Raw genomic sequence first — 19,437 nt, 5'->3', positions numbered from 1 at the left:
CGCAGTGACTACATCTCTGAGAGGCAGCCATCCCGGCGATCAGGAGCCCCGAGTTCTAGTCTTACCCCCTCCACTGACTGACTTTGTGACCTTGCCCGTGTTCTTTAGCCTCTCTGTGCCATCTGCTTCTCTGTAAAACGAATGTGTTGGATGCCGCTCGTGCCCTTCCTAGCTCTGAACCGCAGATTCTCAATCCTCTTTCAAGGAGTTTTTCCTGCATCCTGAAAAGCCAGGAGTTCAGTGATCTAGATGTCTATCGTGTTTCTTACCAGACATCAAGCTTGCCAAGGGCAACTGGGGACTTAGAAAGGTGCCTGTGTAGTGGGAAACACTGTCCAGAGACTTTGTTCTATAAACTTATACCAGCAATATAAAATACACACCAGTGTGAAAAATGGGAACCCTTGGTTTTTGCCCTAGAGCTGCTCTGAATTTGCTGGCAAATTACTTCCTCTCTGAACTTGAGCTCTCTCATTTGTCAGATGAAGCTGTTGGCTACTGGTTCTTAATCATCCTCCCAGCATACTTGAAAGAGAAAATAATGGCTTCATGAGATCATGATTTTCTGGGTGAGGGAAAAGGTGGCATGGGGAGGGCTCATGCCATGTATGTAGTCCAAGAGATTGAAAAACCAGTGCTTGTAATTTTTAACATTCGTCTTGACAGTTACTGGTTCAGGTGATCCCAAAGACTCCTTCTATTTTTAAAATTTGTGATTGCTTTGACTCTGATGTCCTCTTTGTTAAAGAATATGGCTGTGTGTGTGTGTGTGTGTGTTTGTTTAGATGACTGTGTGCCTGGAAGTATATGATCTTCAGTTTAAAGAGATGATAATATAGACTAGAAAAGGCAAAACTAAATTTCAGTAAGGTAAAGTAATAAAGTGAAATGAAATTGGATTTAAACTGGAGTTGAAGACCTGGATCCTTGCTTCTTTACTGGTACTAGATGACTGTGACTCTGGACAAGTCAGCTTACCTCGCTGGTCCTCACTTTCCTTGCCTAGAAAATGAAGATTGACTGGATGGTTCTGAAACCTTCTCAGATCTGTTATTTGTTTGCTTGCTTGTTTGTTTGTTTGTTTTCCTTTTCCTCTGAGCAGATTTGTGTGGTGTTTCTTTAAGTAAAAGAGGCTGTCTTAGGTAGTAAATATAGAGGTGCAGTGTTGTGAGGAATGATATCAAAATAAGTGGCATGTTTAATTACTAGGATATGAGCAGTAGCTTTAACAGAAACTTAAAAAAAAAAAAAGGCATTAGAAACCTGAAATACAGGGAGGCCTTGACCACATAAAGTGATTGCGGACACTGGGGGATTTTTTTTTTTAATTTTTATTTTTTAAAGATTTATTTATGCATACAAGAGCTGGGATGCAGGCCAGAGATGCGGGGGGTGAGAGGATTCACCAGAGACAGAGTGGGGAGCAGAACAGGCAGATTGACTGAAATACACTGCTGAGGGGAGCAGCGGGCGAGACAGGAGAGGTCTGCTGCGCCATGTGGGTTGCTTCCTGACCGGCCGGGGATTGAACTTGTGCTGCAGAGGCTGTGGACTGCTTCATAGTGCTTAACCCCTTGCGCCACCAGGGAGGCCCACTAGGGGATTTTAAATGGGAAAAAGATGTTTTCAGTGAGTGTGATGAGTGTAATGAAGGGTAATTTAAATCAGAGTGAATTGAAATAGGTGAAGTTGTTAGCAACTGGTTGTAGAATCTGTCCACTTTGAGGTTGTATCAACTTGGTCTTAGTGGGCAGTCACAGTTGAATGAGGGGATGGATGGAGGGAGGGAGGGATGGAGGAAAAGAGGGAGGAATAGATAGATATTAGCCTCAAGAAAGATGGAGTTTTTCCCCAGTATTGTCAGTAGTTAGAGACAGAATGAGAAATTGATTCAAAATTGTGTAAAAGAAGGGGTTGCTAAGTTTTCTGGTCAGTTGCAAGATGAGTTGGTTTATCTCTGTCTTGTGTGTAATAAGAGACAAATATATCCTGAGAGTCTGTGATCTGAAGATGGGAGTCATTGGTAAAATAAGTCAGGAAGTTGCTGACATGATGGAATAGGTAGAGGAAGATTTTAGTTGTGATAGATTGAGGGAGTAAAGAAGTTGATTTTTGTGGGATTTTTATAGGTATCAGCAATTGTCAGAATTGTGAATAATAAGGATTTAAACTTTCAAAATACAAAGAGTAGTAAGGGAAAATAACTTGATTTTGCAAGCTGGAAAATGTTGGTGCTCCCTGCAAGAGGTGAAGATAGTCTTCAGGATTCAGGATTAAAAGAGAGGGATAAATTTGGGATCAATCAAAATGAACCAAATTAGTAGAGGCTAGTATACTTTTGCTTGGGATGGGAGGAGATAGATTTAAACTGTCATGTTGTAGATTTAAGGAAGACCCACAAACAACTTGGGCTTACTATGTAGATGGAGCTTCCAGAACAAAAATCATGTTTCCTGTGGCTTATCTCTGCTGAAAAAGTGCATGAGGACCATAGGATACCTAGGGCTGCCATTGGCTGCTGTGAGGAGCCGAAATTAGCTGCCCACATACTCTGGTTCGGGAAGGGAGGTGTGGTCAGTGGCAGTTTATCAGCACCAGCAGTCCATCTCTATGCACTGGGGTGTAGCTTCAGAATGCAGACGGGCAGCCGCCACGCAGAGGACTGACTGGATGATGATAGGCTATGTGCTGTAGACTGGGAGTCTGACTTCCCTTTGAGCTCTCGCACCTATTATGTGCCCTTACGCAAGTGACACTGGTTCAGTTTGTCCAGCTGAAAACTGAGGAACAATCTTGGATACGGACCTTTGCATCAGCTTTGGTGTGTCTGGGAAGCCTTTGAAATTGTGTAGGTATTTCAGCATCTGTGAAGCCGTGTGTCTGGGTATGTTTTGTTTTTCTTTTGGGGAAGAAGATGGACAGCTTTCATCATATTCACAGATAGTTTAGTGACCCGCAAGTGGGCGACTAGGAAATCTCTCAGGACCCATTTAACTTGTAACATTAAGGGAGCTGTAACTGTCGGAATGAGTTTTCCTGAGGTTCTTGCTAATCCTGGAAATAAAGCCTAGTGCTGCAAAATACAGTCTTCTGATACCTCTGTTCATCTGTTACATATGTGCTTCTGTCCCTCACTCGCCACAACTTCTCTGCTAGGTCTGTTCCAATTCGTCCTCTTTTTCTGTTGCTGGAAACTCGAGTTTTCCTCCTTTTCTTTTTTTAATGTACTCCTGCTTTTGATTCTTCCCTATTCTGTGGTCCTTCTCTACCTTGTCAAGTTGCTCAGGTGGCAAATGGTGATAGTTTGGAGGTAGGTGTGGGAAGAAACCAAGACACAGAACAGTCATGGCAGTTCTCTATTCTCAATTGCTTTTTCCCTCATCCCACTAAAAGCAAACTAATTAAGAGAGAGTGTCATACTAGAGAGAGACCATTGTCACTTGGGACTTGGCATGGTGTTTTCTTCTCTTATAGGGACACTAGGCCTCAGTGCCCAGAGGAAATGCTTGGCATAGCCTAGCTGGGTACTTGAGTGAAGATATAGCAGGCTTTACTTGAAGCACTTCTGTTGTCCTTTAAAGAGTTTGAGTGATGGTGAGTGGAAGTAACATTTTATCCCCTGAACATTTCCTAGAGGTGTTTACCTAGGCTGGAGAGGCCTGGTATATTCCTCCTTGCTACACGTTCTGATCTGTAAAGCCCCTACGTATGGGATGGAGATCTTACCCACTGCCCAGTGCTAACTCCCAGCATCCCTTCCTCACCACACCTGAGAGCAGGAAATGTCACTGCTCCCCCTGCCAAGTAGGTAACTTCAAGACCAAGTCTTTAATTTTAGCCATGCTATAAGAAACATGTGTATAATTTCACCTAAAATTTTCCTGGTACTGCTAGTTTAGTTAGTATTAATACATACTGTAGGTTAAATAGATTTTTGTGGGCCTCCCCTGGTGGCGCAGCGGTTGAGCGTTGGGCTGCAAAGCTTCCCGCAGCCTCTGCAGCGCCGGTTCGATCCCCGGCCGCTGGTGAGGGTCCCACATGGCACGCAGACCTCTCCTGCCGTGCCTGCTGCTCCCCTCAGCAGTGTATTTTGTCAGTCTGGCTGTTCTGTTCCCTGCTCTGGCTCTGGTGAATTCTCTCACCCTCCAGCACTTCTGTCTATACCCAGTGCTTGTATAAATAAATAAATCTTTAAAAAAATAGATTTTTGTGGGCTTGCTGGTGATTGCCCTCTGTATGATACGTAGCATCATACCTAAATATTTGGCTGAGTTCCAAGCAAGTGAATTTTTATAAACTCAGTGACATTTAAAGGGCAGGCTATTCACTCAAAATTCAAGTGGAGGTAGTGTATTAAGGCAGCTAAATCTGGTTGACACAGAACCACAACATTGTAAAATAATAAGGACCAATAAGTCAATTACAAGATGAGGGAATGGTGTGGATTTGGTGAAGAGAAAAAGGGAGACGGCTAAGGAAGGTTTTTACTTCAGGGATGAAAAATCAAATACGTAGTGGCTGCGAAGGGTTCGAATTGTCAGTTTCATCAAAGCTGAAGCCTGTGCTGAAATAGAGGTGGAGGCTTGTCTGAGTGCTGGAGCGATGCACGAATGGCTTGGTCTGTGCTGGTTAATAATCATGTTGAGGCATTTGTGTGCTGCACTGTAGCTGTTTTATGAAAAAATCTAATTGCATTTTTGCCGGAGTTATAGGCTTGTTGCTGAAATTACTGAGTGTTAGTAAACAAGTGTGCTCATAGGAGCATGAAGTGCTTGGCCGCCTTGAAGCTACTGTTTGCATCTGGAATAAAGAAAAGACTGACAGTCATACACATCAGACATTTGAGGATTTGTTCTGATCAAGGACTTTTTATCATGTCAGGGCAGGAGACTGAGATTCTTTTCCTTTCCCCGGCAGATATCTGGGTGATAAACTTACAGACCAGTTATGATAGTGGAAGCAAGTGTTAGGCCTCGCAGGGTGAGTAAGAGAAGGTTTCACAGAGGATTTAACATGTAGGATTTTGAAGGTAGATTAGCAGTTTTTCTAGGCAAAAAAGGGAAGGGAAGGACATTGTAGTCAGTTAACAGCATATTGGGAATGAAAGATCAGTGTTTAGGGGACCAAGGATATTGGCACAGTTGGTGTTAGCATGGTGAAAAACGAGTTGCAAGGATTGAGTGATGAGATTAGAAGGTACTTTCAGAACACATGGAAAGATTTTATGCCATGGAAACTAGCATTCCTCGTAGGCTGATTCAATTTTTGTTTGCTTTTTAAGAAATGTCACATACATGACCAGGCTAAAGATTTGAAACAATGGAAAAGACTACGAAATGTAAAAACCTTGTTTCTGCTTTCTTGATGTTGTTCTCCCTTCCCAGACGTAACCACAGTTAATATAAGGTCACCTAGCCTCAGTGCAAATACAAGCATTCGTGTCCTTTTTCTTTAATGCCAGTAGTAATATCTTAAGCATTATTTCTACACCTTGCTTGTTTTTCTTACTGCATGAACAAGGAAATGTTGATAACTCTTATTTCAATGTGGAGTATGTCAGGATAAACATTTATTCAGTAATTACTACCGTGGGCCTACTCTGTGGTAGGCTTTGCTGCAGGCATTGGGGAAACCTTCGAAGTCATCCACATGGGTGTTAACAGAGACCTGATAGCCAGGGGGGTGGGTGTAAGATCACTGTTGTGGCAAAGTTGATAAGAAAGCCTGTCGAGTAACTGGGATGTGAGAGATCATGATATATTGAGGATGGTTTTGCAGCTTCTAACTTGAGAATTGGTTAGAATACACAAGGGAAAACAGTTGTGCATGCATGCTTGTGTGTGTGAGAGAGAGAGAAAGAGAGAGAGAGAAGGGGACAATTTGTAGTTGGGGAAGGTCATTTTGGACTTTTTTTTAAAATCAGTCACCTTATTATACTTAAAAAGGAAATTTTCTATAGGGAGAAATGCCTTTATGTTTTTAATTCTGACTAATTCTTAATCTTCTTTTAGTGTATTTGTAGTAGTGGAAGGAGATGGACCAACAAAATGCCAAAGGATGAGAAAGTTTTAAAGAAGTGGTCCCCAGCACCCCATACTACAAATGAATAGGAGCAATGAAAAGAAGATATTGAATTTGCATGATTAGGAGGTCAGAATAACCTGAGAGCAGTGCCAGGCGCTGTCATAGCTGGACAGTGCATCTGGGGAGGGCTGTGAATAGGAGAGGGGCCAGTCTTATAATCAGGAGAGACCCAGTACACAACATAGATATACAAGCCTAAGAAATACGAAGTTTGGTTTAGCCTAGGGGTTTGCTCCCCTTTACCATTGAAACAAAGAAGCCCCAGAACTACACACAGTAGTCCCTGAGGGGAGGATATAATAATGTGTACTCACGCTAACCACAGGTCACCAAGAAAAGCTTACACTTGGCTGAGTCGGCTCTTCAGGAAATAGACACATGCAGGCAGCTTTAGGAACTTTAGAGAATCAAGAATCATTATGAGGAGAGGGAAGAAGTTGCTGTGTACAAGGGACCAAGCACTGTGTAATCTGGAAACCCACTAATTTGGAACAGCAGTTCCGTGCATCACTGTAGCACGATTAAATTTCACCTCAGAAGCCATGTTGTTTGAGATTGAGTCCAGATAATTTTTCAGAATTTTACCAGTGATAATTCATAATGCTGTTCTAAAGAACACTTTTCACATAGTCCTCTCTTCCTCCGATCAACAGAATAAAAAACCTCTGGGTGGCCCATCTTCTGACTTGCCTCCTCCTCCTCTGCCCTTCCCACTTTATTACTCCTGCTTTCTACTGAACCCCCTTCTTCCTCCCTAGTTAAAACTTATTTTAAAAACAAACAACACACATTTGATACACAAGTGAAGGGAGGGGAGGGTGATTGTTTTCCCTCTGAAAATGCACATCAGTTTGTACTGTATTTTGAAGAGAAGGTTTTTGTCAGATCCGTAAGGGAGTGACCCACTGCTGGAATCTAATCCCCTTATGTTATAGATAGGAAAATGAAAAATTTCAAGGGCTCATTCATAGTTTGTGGCAGATCAGGATTAGAAGCCACGAGTCCTCTGTTACCTTCTGCTATGTCAGGTAGTCCTGGAGTAACATGCTGCCAGAGCTGCCTGTGGTTTTACCTTAGTGAAGTGTAATGATCCTGCCTTACATAGGAAGAAATTGATGCTTGGAGATACTGAGTGATTTAGTGAGAAAGCATCACAGTAAATTTTGGAATCCTGGAGTCCTGATTCCTGGAAGTGCTGATTCCAAGTAATGCATTTTTCTATTCTCTACTGTACTTCAGAAAAGGACATTCTGTGCCTCTGGTGTAAAATGTCTGCTAGTTTGAATGTGGAAATAGTACTACCTTAGTGTTTTAAAATAAATATTATCTTACCTGGGTTTTATGGGGATAATTTCTGTGTCTGGATTTGATGTGCTTTTGTTTATTCTCTGCTTGTTTGCAGGTGCTTTGAAATCAAGTAACTAAGAGGGAGGCCTTTGTGTTCTTTGAGACTGGCCATAATACTGCAATGGGTCCAAGAAAGAAAATTGTTAAAACATGTCTAGTGAATAATGAAATCCCGGAGGAAACAATATCAGATGAAACAAAGGATTATATGAATCAACTTTCACATGAAGTGCTCTGCCACATTTTCAGGTAAGCTTTTGTCTGATTGACTTCCATCTACCTGGAATGTGTAAGTGGGAGCACACCCCAGAGCTGTGCTGTCCAGTCAAGCAGCCACCAGCTATAGCTGGTATTACATTTAAATTAGATTAGATTTAAAACCCAGTTCCTCAGTGCACAAGCCATGTATTCAGAGCGAGAATGTGTCTGTCTCTGCAGAAAGTTCTCTAGATTGTGTTCACACTCCAATTCTTACTGACTGATAGGTTTGTTGATTTGTGTTATTATATATACTAGCTTGTTTGTACAATATAAGTCAGTGTTTCTGGCCTTTTTGACAATAACTCAGTGAAAAACAGTTTATTCAGATTGTAGACTGTAAGTGATTTAAACAAAAGTTTTGTGAAATAAAGATTTGGGAATGAAGAGAACCAAGATAGCTGTTGTTGGATAAAACAGACAGATTCCATCTGCAGACTCCATATGTGGATTCAAGTATTTGTGGGAATGTAGTTTATGGTAAATTGTATTCACATGAATGAGGAAAAGCTCGGTGGGTTCTCCAGATGTCATGTCACAACTTAAAAACCCTTTGGAAAAAATTAAAAAAGCACGTTCTTAGCTCTCATTATATGACAACTAAATTCTTAATGGATCTATGAATTAAACAAAAAAGCTTTTAAAATTCTGGACGAAAAGATAGGTAAAATTACTTCTGCGGGGGCCTCCCCAGCACAGCAGTTGAGTGCTGGGCTGTGAAGCTGCCCGCAGCCTCTGCAGTGCCGGTTCGATCCCCGGGCACCGGCGAGGGTCCCACATGGCGCGACAGACCTCTCCTGCTGCACCCACTGCTCCCCTTAGCAGTGTACTTCGTCATTCTGCCTGTTCTGCTCCCTGCTCTGGTGAATTCTCTCACCTTCCTGCACTTCTGACTATACCCAGTGCTTGTATAAATAAAGAAATAAATCTTTAAAAAAAAATTACTTCTGCGGTTGGGTATTAGATGTTACTTAGGTAATGATAGGATATATTCCGAGCAGATTGGACAAAATTTTATTTACCTCATACTCAGGTAACAGTGGCTTACAATACTATACATGACAGAGGTATAGATTCATTCCTCTTCAGTTGTATGTTACCACATGGTCCTACCACCTACTGCCCATAGTTCTCTACCACTTGGACCATGTTTTAAATCTTTGTGGATTAGGTAACATTTTGTAGTTCAAACAGAATATTCAGATGAAACAAATAGAAGGACCTGACCCTGGTTATGAACAAAACATGGAGCAGACTGAAAGAACTGTGAACTTGGTTCTTGAACTTGTTATAAGCACTTCAACTTGGTAGGAGACATTTATTCTAAATATAAAGAGATTTTGCTTTGTGAAACTAAGGCTACTAAAGTTTTTATCTGAGGCCTCACGTTGTAGTAGTCTTATAGTCACTACTTAGCATTATCTACATTAAACAGAAAATTTAAAGAAGCTTATTCTTTCCTACCTGCCATGTTAAATACGTCTTTTCTAAAATGTATTGGAACTCTTAAGCTTCAGCTCTTTTATTGTCTATGAAGAAAAAATACATTTGTTTTTCTAAGGCGAATGTGATGCAGAAGAATCTTCATGTGATGATTGCTGTTGTTTGTATTTAAAAGGGGTGTGATATTAACTCAGGTAAATACATTGGATAATAATCATAACAATTGGTGATTTGTGAAGACATTTAGTGATAAAGCTTGACTTGGAAAACAGATTCAGTATTTTTCATTGTTTATAATGAATGGTCATATAGTTTCTGAAAATTATCCTACTTGTGGTGTCTAAGTATTAGAGACTGTAAGTTAGGGTTATGCCTTTTTTGTTGAAAATTTGATTCGTTTTTAAGGGGAAAATGAGAAGGTTCAGAGGTTTAAAAAAATGGAGCAAATATTTAGTAGATGTACTAGAATTTTTCCCTGAGATTTAGCATACGTTTTGGGATTTAGATTCATACTAAACTGTTAATATCCCTGTTTGTTCTTCTCCTGACATGGATGTTAACTTTTTGCAGATTAACATTTCAGAGCTCATTTCACCACTTGTAAACTAGAGCAGAACTACTACCTGCTGTGTCAGTGCACATTCTAGCAGGAAACAAGATACACTTGGCTGAAATTTGAAGTTGATTTAAAGAAGGGGCTATTTAAGGAAGTGTTGGTAGGTTTGAGGAGACCTGTTAGGAATGTTGAAGAATTGAAGAATTCAGTGAGGGCTTAGTGCCTTCAATCAACTAAGGCCTACCCGGAACAGCAGAGCCTTGTAAGGGAAGGAAATGGTTGGGGGAGCGCTATGTGGCAAAGAGCAACCTAACTTGTAAAGTTGTGAAACAGTCGTGCGGTCCATAATCTGTGACATAATGCCAGCTCCATAACAGGCAGCTTTTACATATTTTAATTTGATTTTTAATCAGTCTAGCTATGTTTTGGAAGGATGTTAAAGGAAAGGGGGAGCTTTCTGATCTTTCAGAGTTTATATTGGTGTTAGTAGGAGCAGAACCCAAGTGGAGGTTAGTTGAAAAGTTTCAAGAAGGAAGAGATAAGAGGAGAGGTTGGAAAAGAGAAAGTTGTAATTAAGATGAGGTGTTCTTTCTTATATGCTTATGCAATACTTTTATCAGAGTGTGTGAACTAAGATGGAAACTCTTATGTACAATTAAATTAGTATACCTATTTGTTAATGAAGAAAATAGTAATTCCTGCATAAGGGTAGTATTGAGAAGTAGCAGAGAGGAACCTTTTTAGCCACTATAGGAAATGGATTCTGTAAAAGCTATGAAGTAATTTTGGTCTTGTTCATATTGATCAGTCTCTTGAATCATTTTCACATTCTCTTGTCATCAGACCTCAAAATACACTGAGATTTAGCATCTTCCTACCTTTAAAAAAATATTTTCTTTGGCCATGAAAACTTAAAGGAGAAAGAAATATTATTAAATACCCTATGGAGGGAGCTCGCATTATTTGCTTGAATATTTGCCAACTTAATCTGTTTTTAGATAAAAGTGATTATATTTATGAATCTTTTCATTTGAGGAGCAGAAGAGTGGAGGAAGGGGAAAAAAATAACCTATAAGTGAGAGGAAGTACTTACTCACTTGATAAATACGAGTTTCTTTCTCTCACAAAGGTACCTCCCTCTGCAGGATATCATGTGTATGGAATGTCTCTCCCGGAAGCTAAAGGAAGCAGTGACCCTATACCTCAGAGTTGTGAGGGTCGTGGACCTCTGTGCAGGGCGGTGGTGGGAATACATGCCAAGTGGTAAGTGAACATAGCCTGGACAGGGTAGTAGCACCCTTCTGGAAACTATATGAGCGTTCTTGTTCTTATCAAGTGTTACTTGTGTTGAGGAAGGCAATGGAAGTAATCTCCTCAGGTGGGAAAGGCAGGGTTTTATCTGGTTTGTTTAGGTTCTAGGTTTAGGTTCGATAAAATTGATTTGCCTGAGGCTTTATACTGTTTTAATGGTCTGCTGTCTTTAATTTTACAATTCTCAAGAAACTTCATTAGTCTCTTCCACAAATAAATGATTAGGGAATACTTACTAACAAAATGTAAGTATCATATTAGACAAATGTCTTTGCTCTGTAATGCAGGTTTTCACAGTTTTCTTTTACCCCTTAACTGCACTCTCTGATTAAACAAATGCCTCCTGTTGTATAGCTGCTCTAGTAGGCCACACATTGTACTTCTGGAACTTTCACATCTTTAGCACTTTTCTAGGCTTATCCTTGGCCTCGGAGATTCAGGTGAAGAATTCAAAGTTAGTGACCTAATCCTAATACATGGGCCTCAGGTAAAGAGACCATCAGAAAAGAAAGTTGATGACTTGAGTTAAGCAAAAGTGTACATGAAGGGAGGAATTAAAATTAAGGGCCACTTAGGCTTTTCAGTTAACAACAGTCCACTAGCTCGTGCCCTTTAGTTATGGTGGGTTAGTAGTTTTAACTCTTTTTAAATAATCTTTCTTCACAATCATCAGATTTTGAAATGTGATATTGGAGCCAGCAGTGAGCCTTAAGAAAAATGAAGATTAGAGAATATACTTGTTTCGTTTTGTTCTGTTGTTTGGATCAGGACAGACTGCCTTTGGGATGCCTGGATATTGTGCACTTTGGGGTGCTACAGCCTCTCTAGAGGGCCATAACTCATAGCAGATGGCCAGAGTGGGTATCAGAGGTACCTTTTGGTGAACATTGTGAAGACCTGAAGCTAGAACTTAACTTTGCAGGAGGCAAACAGCCACTTATACTTTAAAGAAACTTATACATTAAAGAAACTGTTCTAAGGGAAGAGGATTCCTTATTCCAGAGAATGGCCATTGATAGTAGGAAAGAAAAAAAAAATTAGGGCAGTGTGAAAATGACTGTCTTATTGCTTATCTTATCTTTGTTTTAATAGATGTTAGGCCAGCAGAAATTTTGGAGGTAGGATTTTAATGCACTTTAAAAAGAGGCAGGATAGCAAAGCTCCCAAGTCATGCAGTCTTAGGATTAACATCTCTGCCCCTTATCAAGTTAGAAAAGAATTTGTCTGTGAAGTGCTCACTTCTTTCAGGCTGTGATAAATACCTGTGAGCTTGAGACTTTCCATTCCTGCAGTGAATTGAAAGAGCATAAACAGTCTCTAGCCTGGGCTAAGATATCAACCTGTCTGTCTACTAATGCCATCCTGGCCTAGTCTGTGATGTTTAAATTCTGGTTCTTCAATATATTAATGTTACCTGAGGTTTTATATAGTAATTTATAGTTTATGTATGGATCTCTTTCTGTTATCTCACCATTTCTATAAAGAAGGAGGAACTAGAACTTTACCCATTGTTTGGTGGGAGGCAATCTGTAATGTGTGACAAAGAGTATGGTCATTGGCAGTGGTCAGATTTGGTTTTGAATTCCAGCTCTGTCATGCTATAGCTCTTAAACTCAATTTCATTTTCTACATTTGTCAGTAGGGTGATAACCTTTATCATTGGGTTGTAAGAATAGATGAGAGAACATATAAAATGGTTAACACATTGCATGGCTCTATCAGGGAAGTTACTACGGAGGATAGAAGTAAGTAATCTCTGAGGTGCCTTCTGCTCTTCAGTTTTAACTTTAGAATAAAGATACACTGTCACCTGGTCTAGCCTTGTACATAACTTTTGAAAACGAGTTATGTAAGCCTTTGTGATTTGGGAGGTCTCATTTTTATTTGAGAATATTTATATTTGTGAGTAGAGAGTTGACTTTCTATTAAAAACAAAAGACCTTAGAAAATAAAGTAATTATCTGTACGAGGTTTGTCTCTTACTTGTCACACTAGCAGCTCCTGCTGTGGGGGTCACCTGCCTCTGGTCCCATTTGGTTGATTCTCACTATAGTGAGCATAGTGAGCTCCTAGATAAATACCTTTCTGTTCTCTCAGCAGCCTCTTTTTCAGACAAATGAGTCGTCTGAGATGTCCAGTGAGTGATAGTTAAATGCAGGACAGAGCAGTGGATCAGCTAATAGAAAGTAGTTTGAGACGGGTTTAGTTTAGAACTGGTCGCTTCCTGAAGAGCAGGATCATCTCTTACTCGTTTATGTGTGTGTCTGTGTGTGCCTGCTCTGCAAACTCCTGGCTGTTTTAGGGGCCAGAGAGCTTTTTAGGGGGAGGGGGAGGGTGGTTATTGATGAGTTAGGTGATTTTTCCTGAACCGCTGGCCAGATAGGTCCAAATTATCTGAGTTAAAAGTGTATTGTTCCTAGGGCCTCCCTGGTGGCGCACTGGTTGAGCGCTGGGTTGCGAAGCTGCTCACAGCCTCTGCAGCGCCGGTTTGATACCCGGGCACTGGGTGAGGGTCCCACATGGCATGCAGACTTCTCCTACCGCCCGCTGCTCCCCTCAGCAGTGTACTTCATCAGTCTGCCTGCTCTGTTCCCTGCTCTGACTCTGGTGAAGTCTCTCACCCTCCCGCGCTTTTGACTGTACCCAGTGCTTGTATAAATAAATAAATAAATCTTTAAAAAAAAAAAAAAAGTGTATTGTTCCTAGTTGAAGATTTCCGTGCATTAAAAACAGCAGCAACTACAAAAAGTCAGTAAGACGTTAAAAGCCTCAACTATGAAGTGTTAATTCAGAATAAGTGTTTCTGATACATTTCCTCTGTACTAGAAAAGTGTATATTCTGTAGTAACCACTCATTCAGCTGTAGTGTTAGCTTTATGAAAATTTACAAAGCAAATATTTTTGTTGCTGGCCTAACTTTTGATAAAAATTACAAGTGCCTAGTAAATATTGACAAACAGAAAATGAACTTGGCTCTAAATACTTCTGAACTTCTCAGGCTTCACAGATTCCAGTTTTCTAACTCTGTTGAAGAAGATGCCAGACGTCGAACAGCTATATGGCCTTCACCCTCGATACCTTGAGAGGCGAAGGGTACGGGGCCATGAGGCTTTTAGCATTCCAGGAGTTCTGGAAGCTTTGCAGGCATGCCCAAACTTAGTGGTGAGTGCACCTGGATGATTATCTGACCTCAACTGATTGATGAAATAATAGATCAAAGAATGATAGAAAATGCAGCTTCATCCCTAAGAAACTCAAATTTTGTTATGTACTTAAAGTATTATAGCAGCGTTGGATGTTAAATTGTAGCCCTTTCTTATGTTGACTTCTGCATTATTTTCTAGGGTGTGGAAACTTCTCATTTGGAATTGGTAGAATCCATTTGGACATATATGCCACATGTTCATATTTTGGGCAAATTTCGTAATCGTAATGGAGCATTTCCAATTCCTCCTGAAAATAAATTGAAAATTCCTATAGGAGCCAAAATTCAAACTTTACATTTAGTTGGTAAGTACACTTGTGCAAGGTGTGACCTGGAAATGCCATATAATTACATATTCACCAAAAGGGGATAATGGGAGTTTTATATCTGGCATTGTTGACTAATGATGATGGCAAAAGAAATGCTTGTGAGACATTTATAAAAATTTAGATTTCCCATTAAAGAGTCATGCGGCGGGAAGAGGGGAGTGCTACTTCACAACCTGTCTGTTCCCTTTTTGAAAACAGATTGAATAGTTGAAAAGTTGTGCAGTTTTATTTGCTTCAGTGAGTTGGAATCCTGCCCTTCTCCAGTTACCACCTTTTGGTCCTAATTCTACTCTCTGGAGGAGAGTTCTCCAGTACAACTTTCTGTGGTGATGGAAAGGCCTATATTTTTACTCCTTCATTTTTGTTAGTATAGTCTGACTTTCAAAAATTTTTATTAAATATTAAAAAAATGTTGAGTGCTGTGTTCCAAACATTTTAGGTTTTGGGAATAGTCGCAAAGAACTGGGAATTTCTGAAACAGGGTCAGGGGTGAAGGCAGAGTAGTAGGGGGATAAGGAGTTGGTCTTAAATAAGACTGTACACAGTTGTGGAAGGAGAATAAAACTCTGAAGCAACATTCCATATGTAAGATCAAGGAGTGGTTCTGATTAGGGACCTGATTAGGGACAATATCTAGTTTGATATTGTTTTCAGATCATAAAGGGACTCCTTAAAGTCAGAAACTATTTTATATCTCTGTATTTTCCATGGTGTCTGTCACAGTTCATTGTAAGTATAAATATTTGGTAATTTTTATGGAAATGTATTAATTTGTTTGTTGGTTCATTCACTGATTTAACACCATAATGGTGATTCAAGGTGTATAGCAAATTAATGAACATGCTGGGGAGGATGAATAATTGTGTCCTTTGTTTATAGAATGGATTTGAGGCCAAATGTGGGTTGGGTATAACATACAAGCGCATTGTCTGGATCTTTCTCGCCCTTGCTACTTTGGGTTTCCTGGTCAAAAAATTGTCCATGTCATGGTAGATGCTAAACAGACCTTCAAAACTGCCCCTTGCGTCTCAATCTGCCCTTCACTTCCTCTGCCTTTTTTCTTTATTACTCATCCCCAGTTTTCCTTGCTATCTGTTGCCATACGATGTGAATGCAGAGTTCAAAACTAAAGTTAGCTATCCCTTGGGGGGAGAACCAAGTTAAGGGTAATCCTTACAGTAGGTTAATTCTCCACAGATGAACTTGTGAAGAACCAAACATTCAAGTATTCCATTTTGCTTTCTGTAGTTACTGTTACTAGCAGGGCTTCTACTGGTGTGAGTTAATGTTGCATTAAACTGCTTTTGTCACCTACTGCTTATTAAATGCCATCCCTGGATTCTTGGATTTGTCTCAGACATTTGTGTCATTTCCTTGACTTTTTTCTAGCCTGTAGTCTTTAGAATCTGACAGGTTCCACAGCTGGCTTCCTTCCATTCTGAACTTACAAGTTCTGTCTTCTTTCTTCTTCCACATCTCCTGACTTTGCCTCCACTCTACAAGCCCTTTCTTCTGGACATGTGGGTGTGATTCCTGGTGTTATGCCACTTGGGGGTCAGAAGGAGAGATACCTTTATCAATTTGAAATATTAAATAAATCAGTGTTGAGTTTCTCAACTTTCTCAAGTCATGCTCACTGGTTTCCATCACACGTTGACAAATCCGTGTGATTCACATATTTGTAGAAACAGCTTTACTCTCTATCTTTGAATGTCATCCAGAAGACTTTAAAATTAACACCAGTTAGCTTGCTTTTGATTGAGAAATTTAGTTTTCCTGCTGTGGGGCAGTGGACACGGGTAGTCAGCTCTCAGTTTTATGTATTCCTTTTATGTCTTCACAGTTTTGCTTTTAGTAACCTCTTTGCATTTTTGCATCTACATAGCAAATTTGTCCTAACAGAGTTGCAGGGTTATAAGAAAGACATGTATAAAGCAGAAATACTTCTCCTGTCCCATCTTCCCATATGCCTTTTCTAAAGAAATAACAAACTAGTCTGTGTATGGTTTGTTTAAATTGTTCTTCACAAGCTTGTTTTGAATAAGCCCATCAGATAGGCTTTCCTTACGTAATTTGTTCCAGTGAAAATAATCCATGAAAGATAAATTGTCAACTTGAAAAATAGACTCTTGATTTTATACACAGAATACAAGCCTTTTAGTGATTTTTCTTGTTTGTTCTTTGTATATATGTTTTAGGGGTGAATGTTCCTGAAATTCCTTGTATCCCAATGCTAAGGCACCTTTATATGAAGTGGGTAAGACTCACTAAACCACAGCCGTTCAAAGACTTTCTTTGCATCAGCTTACGAACTTTCGTCATGAGAAACTGTGCAGGTATGGTAGACTGACTCATATCTTCTGCTAGACCCACTTGAGAGCTACATTTGCAAATGAACTTATATTATGCTATCACTATTTGTGTTTTGTAACTTAGTTTGTGAAGATAAATGTACATTTTTATTTAAAAACTTTGTTATTAGACAAATGATTTGTGTTTGACTCAGAGCAAAAAAGAAAAAAGCGTAAGACCATCTCTACATATTACTTTTAGGTACTTTTATAGGATTGTTTTAATAAATGTCTGTCTACTTTCTTTGTCTCTGCTCTCCTAATCATCCTGCATGTAAATAGTTGCCTGCTCTAGTCTACCTTAAATACTGCTTTTACGATGGTACTTTCTTGTTCAGAAAACTCCGCTGATACTCTGCTGTAGGGCGTCAAGTGGGACTATCCTGCTTCAGAGTTTGTAGTGCCAGGGCTCCTCTTGAGATTCTATTTCTTACTCCTCTCTAAGATTTACCTTCTTTTAGAGTCACACCTGCCTATTCATTATCACACACAGCCATTCCAGCTTTCACCTCAGTGTCTCTCTGTACTGTTACTGTTCCTTGTCCTGGGGTATGTACTTCCTTCCTCCTCCTTTTAACTTGTAGACATCCTTCAGGTTCTGCCTCCTATACCTTATCTTCCTCTTCTCTTTCTTTTTTATGGAGGGCAGGAGATCATATACTTGGCCTGCCTTTTTATCTTTCAGAATTACTAATGTTGGCTTTCTCTCTGTGGTTAATTGCATGCTCTGTAATAGGCAGGATCATATCTTCTGTGATCTTCCCTAACACTGAATATAGTACTGGACACATTGAAAGATATTTAAATGTTAGAGCTTTTCACTTGAGTAGAGAGTCAACTTTTCAACTTGATTTTTTCCTCCTCACTTATTTTGGGTCCAAAACTATTGAGACTTAAGGGAATTCACAAAAAGTCCTAAATATCTCTCTAGTATAACTGAAAAATCTTTCTGCTAACCAAGTATGTGATTAACAAGATAACTAATGCTTTTATTTGTAATAAAACATGTAAATTGCAGAGAGCCAACAACTTGGCTGTCCTCTACAGATACAGAATTTCAAAGTTAGTCATTTCATGTACGGGTTAGAAAATTCATCTTTAAGGCAATTTACATTGTTCCACTGAAGATTTTTTTTGTTTTTTTTCCTCAGGACCTACAAATTCCTTGAAATATGTCCCTTTAGTAACAGGCTTAGCCTCTGCCCGAAATTTGGAACATTTGGAAATGGTTCGAGTTCCTTTCCTAGGAGGTCTTATCCAACATGTAGTAGAAGACAGTTGGAGATCAGGTATTCAGTTTTCTTTTGTTACTAAATATTGAAAAAATTACTTTTGAAACTTCATTGAGCTTTTATTTTGTTTCTCCGAGTCTTTTTAGAAGAAAGTGCTTGTTAGTAATTGTGTTTTCTCTCTGGCTTATTTGATGGACGTGAGTAATCATGTGCACGGGCAAAAAGAAATTATTGTTAATACTGTTAAAATATGAGTAAGCACTATATTTTCAGGCATTTTTGTCAGTTAATCAAATCTGGTACAAATCCACTACATGTGCTGTGTCAAAGGGATGGAGCAGACTCCCTCAAGAAACAACGGCATTATTTTTATTCATAGCAGTGCTGTTCGTAATAGACCCCCACCCCCATGGAAACAATCCAAATGGATATCAGCAGTAGAGTGGAGAGTTAAATGTGGTATATTCGTAGTAGATTAGTATGCAGCAATCAGAATGAGCAAGCTACACCTCTATGCAGTAATGGAGATGACCATCCACGTTACACTACTCATAAAATGTTTAGTTTTAATAGCTAGACACAGAAGTATGCATACTGGGTGATTTTATAAAAGTTTAAAACAAATCAATCTTCTGAAAATTCATTCAACTATATGCATTAATAATTGTGCACTTCTTTGGTATATATTTACAAGGTTGAAAAATATTGAAAATTTAATTAAAGTTAAACTCGTGCTGGTCTTATTCCATCTGACATGTCAGAGGTTCAGACTTTGGCTAGAAGATGTCAGAATCCCTTCTTTACAATTCCCCCATGAGCTTCTGGCTTTAAGAAAATCTTTCTTAAAAGTCTAAATCATTTGGAGTAATTTTCAGATGCCATCAGAATGTCTTTTCAGAATCTCCTTTTAGGCATTGACTATTATAATTCACCTTGAGATATTAATTTGAATAGACAAACTTAAAATTTAAAATGACTCTTAATGTTTTACTGAGTGCTTTACTGAAAGTGCTATGGTCAAAAGAATGATTGTTGTTTTTATGCCTTTTGTCTCCTAACTAGGTGGTTTTAGAAATTTGCACACTATTGTTTTGGGAGCCTGCAAAAATGCTCTTGAAGTAGATCTTGGTTACCTCATCATCACAGCTGCCCGTAGGTGTGTTTCCTTTTCAGTGTGTCTTTTGTCTTAGAATATATACTATTTTCTGTTTTTCAGAAATTGGGGCAAATATGTGTTTGAAATTTTATCATAACTTCTTCAGGTTTAAAATGCAAAAGAGTTGTTTAAATAGCTGTTGGGTATCACTTAATGGTAGTGTTT

The 19,437-nt window shown here is 39.4% G+C and overlaps 1 protein-coding gene across 4 annotated transcripts in view; it reads left to right on the top strand.

Moving 5' to 3' along the window:
• Positions 1-19,437, top strand: part of FBXO38 (F-box protein 38) — a 47,956-nt gene that overhangs the window by 505 nt on the left and 28,014 nt on the right. For 3 of the 4 annotated variants that reach the window (XM_037508995.2, XM_037508994.2, XM_037508992.2), the window contains exons 2-8: positions 7,487-7,680; positions 10,818-10,951; positions 13,998-14,161; positions 14,344-14,509; positions 16,732-16,869; positions 18,036-18,173; positions 19,179-19,272. In XM_037508995.2, the coding sequence (XP_037364892.1) occupies positions 7,553-7,680; positions 10,818-10,951; positions 13,998-14,161; positions 14,344-14,509; positions 16,732-16,869; positions 18,036-18,173; positions 19,179-19,272 (962 nt within the window). In that variant the 5' untranslated portion in view covers positions 7,487-7,552. Of the gene's footprint in view, positions 1-4,209; positions 6,151-7,486; positions 7,681-10,817; positions 10,952-13,997; positions 14,162-14,343; positions 14,510-16,731; positions 16,870-18,035; positions 18,174-19,178; positions 19,273-19,437 lie in introns of those variants that run through there. The other variant, XM_037508993.2, reaches the window with a different exon arrangement.

The sequence above is a fragment of the Talpa occidentalis genome, unplaced genomic scaffold (genome assembly GCF_014898055.3).
Source record: "Talpa occidentalis isolate TD23 unplaced genomic scaffold, MPIMG_talOcc4v2.1 talOcc4.13, whole genome shotgun sequence".
In the NCBI taxonomy this organism is placed as follows: Eukaryota; Metazoa; Chordata; class Mammalia; order Eulipotyphla; family Talpidae; genus Talpa; species Talpa occidentalis.
This window is presented reverse-complemented; position numbering and strand designations above follow the sequence as displayed.